General features: G+C 38.9%; 1 protein-coding gene across 1 annotated transcript in view; it reads left to right on the top strand.

Annotated features, from left to right (window-relative positions):
• The window catches only part of NR3C1 (nuclear receptor subfamily 3 group C member 1), a 164,848-nt gene that overhangs the window by 145,937 nt on the left and 13,683 nt on the right, over nt 1-5,228 (top strand). Inside the window, exon 6 of the mRNA XM_007939072.2 lies at nt 4,873-5,003. Coding sequence (XP_007937263.1) covers nt 4,873-5,003 — 131 coding nt within the window. The remainder of the gene's footprint in view (nt 1-4,872; nt 5,004-5,228) is intronic.

The following is a 5,228-nucleotide window of genomic DNA, read 5'->3' as shown; positions in this document are numbered from 1 at the left end:
CTGAAAAAAAAAAAAGCCTATTACTGGCAAGTTAATTCTGACTTCTAGTGACCCTGTAGGACTGAATAGAACTGCTTCATAGGGTTTCAAAGGCTGTAAATCTTTATAGAGGCTGACTGCCACATCTTTCTTCCACAGAGCAGCTGGTGGGTTCAAACTGCAGACCTTTTGGCTAGCAGTCAAATGCTTAACCTTTGCACTACTAGGGCTTCTCCAAAAGAAACAAACTCCCTGTGTGAGTTCTCTGGAGAAGGAAAATCAGTAAAGCTTATATATAGAGAGAAAATAACTTATCCTAGGAAGATGGCTCACACACTTCTAGAAGCTGGCAAGTCCCAAGTTCTTGGATCAAACGTCAAGCTGGAGTCGTTTCCCAACTCATGCAGCTGTAGGGGCTGACAAGCTCAAGGTTGGCAGGCAGTATACTGCCTGTTGACTCCAACGAATGATGAATGCAAGATCTCCAGGCCAAATGGTAGATTGTTAACTCATGGACAGCTGTAGGGAGCACAAGAGGATCCTGATCCACAGAAGAGAGTCACTTTTTTCCAGGTTGTCCATAAGTATATTGGAAGCAGGCCACACTCCTAGGCAAACTCCCTTTCAACCGATAGGCTGCTCAAAACATATACATCCAATCTCATCATGGGAATAACCCACATCACAACTGCTTAAATCACTCAGAATTGTGGTCCAGCCAAGTTGACACACAATTCTAACTATCACATTCACTGCCATTAAGTTGATTCCAACTCATAGCAACACACATTGGGTTTCCAAGGCTGTAAATCTTTACAGAAGCAAACTGCACCATCTTTCTTCCACAGAGCAGCTGCTGGGTTTGAACCACTGACCTTTTGATTAGCAACCAAATGCCTTAACCACTATACCACCAGGGCTTGTAGGGGGATATAACAGATGAGAATCCTGCCAACATTCTTATTGGTGGAAGTCAAACATATAAACAAACAAAACTATTTCAGAGAGCTATAATGTAATAGTGTAACTAGAGGAGGGGAAGAGGTGTGCTACTTTATATTTTATGACCATAGAAAGCCTTTCTAAGGAGCTGAGCATGAAATGGTACAAAAGAAAAAGCTATGTAAAGGAGTAGGGCATTCCAGGCAGAAGAAACTAGTACAAAGACTTGACAGAAGCTTGTCATGTGTGAAGAACTGAGAAAAGGCCAATGAGTTTATATCATATGAGTTTAGAGAAATAGACAGGGCCAAGTCTAGCAAAATCTTGTAGGCCATGAAAAAGAGTTTAGATTTGATTCTAGGCACAAGATGATGACAATAGAGGGCTTCAGAGGATAGCTCTATTGAGAATGGATTAGAAAGGAATAACAGATATTTATCACACTACTAATACATGTCCATCGCATGATTATAGCAGACAGTAGGCAAAGTTTCTTTCTAAAGGAGAAGAGCCAGTTAACTACTAAAAACCAAACTTACAGCTGTCAAGTTAGATCCAACTCATAGCAACCCCTCCTTGGGTTTCTGAGGCGGTGTCACTACGGAAGTAGATTGCCCAACCTTCCTTCTGAGGAGTGACTGATGAATTTCAACCACTAGCCTTCTGGTTAGCAGTCAAATGCCTTAGGCACAACACCACCATGAGCTCCTAGTTAACCACCAAATAAATAAATTTCAGATTATGGTAGTTTTTACTAGAGAGAGGTCTGCTTAAGATAGGGTGGTATCTTAGTTATCTTATGCTCCTCTAACAGAATACCATACATGGGTGACTTTTAACAAAGTTAAGAGTTAATAGTTTAAGAGACTAGGAGTTCAAATTTAGGGTGCCAGCTCTAGCCAAAGGCTTTCTCTGAGCTCTGGGGGAAAGTCCTTTTCTCCTTTCAACATCTCTGGGCCCAGTGTCCTTTAGTCTTGGTGTCCGTGTGTTTTGGCATCAATTGTGGTGGTGGTCATGTCCCTCCCTCTCTGCAGGCTTCTTTCTGCTTTTATCTCTTGTAAGATAAAAGGTGATGCAAGCCCCACCCTGGAAAAACTCCCTTTACATGGGATCAGGGCTGTGACCTGAGTAAACCTGAGTTAAAGGTGTTGCATCACACCCTAATCACATCATGGGGGATGATTACATCATTGCATAATTGCCAATCCACTGAGAATCATGGCATAATTTGGGGGGGAGAAGGGGTAAGGAACATAATTTTATCCAATGACAGGTAGCTTAATGGTTTTTGGAAGAGGTACCATTTGAGCTGAGACTTGAAGGAGAAGGACCAGGCTTCATCGTGAGAAGCTGAGAAGCAACACAACAAGCGTTATATGAAATACATTTACCGTAATCCAGAAAGAGGCCATATCTCAGCCCTCAGCTAGTAGGTACTACCATGTGGATGAACCTCTACCACACCTCCACTCAAACCTCCAGGTATCTTTTATCAGAGAAAAAAGTCACCCTGACTACCATTAAATCACCCTATCACAATTTAGCAAGATTTAAGTTGTTTAATTTTAAATAACTGGTAAATATGTTTAGCTTATATGTATAAGACTCAAAACATTTCAAATCTCTAAGTACTTGTTGCCCACTTCAGAATCCAAGAATGCTTACTTAAAAGCATTATGTTACCTTTGTTATTTACAGTCACTTTCTAAAAAGCAATTTAAAGTCATTTAATTTGGATTAGGGAGCTCTGGAGGCATAGTGCCTAAAGCACTTGACTGCTAACCAGAAGGCTGGCAGTTCAAACCCACCAGCCACTCCTTGGAAGGAAGACTGGGCAATCTACTTCCGTAGTGATACTGCCTCAGAAACCCAAGGAGGGGTCACTATGAGTCGGATCCCACTTGATGGCAGTAGTTTGGTTTTTTTTGTTTCGTTTTATTTTCAATTTGGATTAAAGTTGTGAACAGATTTATGTGAAACACTGACTTATCCTCTCCTTTTTTTTCCCCTGTCCCCTGTATGCTCTACTACATTCATTGATGTATTTGCAGCACATATGAATATATAAGTAGAGATAGTCTCTGTCATACCCATATATATTTGTGGGTATATCCTCTCATTTCATAAAACTAACCTAATTTAGGGTTTTTATAAATATAGCACTCAAATTTAGATTTACGCAATCACAGCATAACCTGGATATGCCACATGCATCCATAAAGTAGGAATTACAGAAATGTTTCTTAAAAAAAAAAAAAAAATTCCAGGTGATACTGTAGAAGAATGCTTTTTGAAAATTACAGTTACTTGAAGAATTTTTAATACTTTGATTCGGAGTTCAGTTTTATTGGAGGACAGATGTTTTATATGAAAATGGTTTTGAAGAATAAATCCTTATTCCCCATTCTTGTGTCTTTATGCTGTATGAGACGAAGAGACCTCCACCTCTCTCCTCTTAACCACTGTGTTTCCACGCTGCTCTGATTTGAGGTGAAGGCTGTTGTTTTTTATCTTTATCAGTAAGTGCTTCAAGTCATCTTCACTTTCAACAAGCAAGGTTGTTTTGTCTGCATATGGCAGGTTGTGAATCAGTCTACCTCCAATCCTGATGCCATGCTTTTCTTCATATAGTCCAGCTTCTTGGATTATTTGTTCAGCGCACAGATTGAGAGAGTATGGTGAAAGGATACAGTCCTGACACACACGCTTCCTGATTTTAATCCATGCAGTATCCCTTTGTTCTGTTCGAACAACAGCCTTCTGGTCTGTGTATAAGTTCCTCATGAGCACAATTAAGTGTTCTGGAATTCCCATTCTTCACAATGTTATCCATAATTTGTTACAGCTGCAACAATGGGCTCAAGTATAGCACGGATTGTGAGGATGGCACATGAGCGGGAGGTATCTCGTTTTATTGTACGTAGAGTCGCCATGAGTTGGAGCCAACTCATTGGTGCCTAACAGCAACTGATTTGCAAGAGGCAGATCTGGGTGGTCAGAAAGTCTTTATTCAAGTTTGGACCCTCCGGGTATCTATAAAACAGTCTGTTACACAGTTGTCCTTAGGTGTGGATGTTGTAATTTTCAGTTACACAGAGGAGTATTGCCATGTGTAGGAAATAATAGGAGAAAAAGATACTTCCTAGAAAAGGAATGCTTATTTACTGTTAAGAGATCAGAAAGGTGCCCCTTTGGTTAGAGCAGATTTTAAATTTGAAGAGTAAGGCGGGCTCTTCTGGGATCACTTTGGCAGTATACAGTAATGGCTTATTTGATTATATAAAGAAATAAACCCTCTCTTCAGTAGGGAAAAAGTGATAGCCTTGTATGTTTATTTTTGTTAAGTCCAAGATCACTTCTTATCAGAAACTAGAAACTAAAAAGATTCTGAAGTACTGTAAAAGCTATGAAAACCAGGTGCAGTTTCAAAAGTCAGGAAACTTTAGATATCTACTTAAAAATGGCAGATGTGACAATGAGTGCTGAGAATCTTAAGAATTTATTTGGTTCTTTTAGTTAAAAGAATATTCAGTCACATGTTTGTCAGAGACAGATTTGAAAGTTCTGTTTCTGGCCCTCTGCATACCTGAAAACAGTATCACACTGTCTTTAGGAAAGAATATTGTTATTGGGAAAAAAAAGCCTCCATTTGTTTGCTATTTGGGTCAAACCTAAAACTGTGTTGTCTAATTTTAAGTGCTACCATAAAACCCTGATTTAAATGAGCAACCAGTAATAAATTCTGTAGGAATAAATTTTAAGCATTTAAGTATTTTCTCCATTGTAACATTAGATTAGTCAGTAGTTTCTTAAGGAAAAATTTCCAAAATTCTGTTCCTATTGGCAGTTAGCATTAATGGCAATAGTTATATCTTCCTTTATGAAATGTACTTTTTGAGGAACTAGCACTACTTCTTTTCTAACTCAAGCAATGATGTTTGTCTTTCACAGGCAGAGAATGACTCTACCCTGCATGTATGACCAATGTAAACATATGCTCTATGTTTCCAGTGAGTTGCAGAGACTTCAGGTATCTTATGAAGAGTATCTCTGTATGAAAACTTTACTGCTTCTCTCTTCAGGTTGGTAGAACACTACTTCATTTGCGAGAAATATGAAAGTCTAGAAACATTGGTTTATTAATATGCGCAGTACTAATAGTTGTACCAAGTCTACTACTAATTCCTGCTAGTTAGATGATTTAGGTTTTTATAAATGTAAAGTTTAAATAAGGCACAGTCTGCAGTAAGAAAGATTAATAAGAAAAATAGGTAGAGTGGACAAATGGTGTATTGTGCAGAGGTCTC

This window comes from Orycteropus afer, unplaced genomic scaffold (assembly GCF_000298275.1).
Source record: "Orycteropus afer afer isolate SDZICR_OR568_19922 unplaced genomic scaffold, OryAfe1.0 scaffold00056, whole genome shotgun sequence".
Lineage (NCBI taxonomy): Eukaryota > Metazoa > Chordata > Mammalia > Tubulidentata > Orycteropodidae > Orycteropus > Orycteropus afer.
The sequence above is the reverse complement of the archived record's forward strand: the minus strand, read 5'-3'. Positions and strand labels throughout refer to the sequence as shown.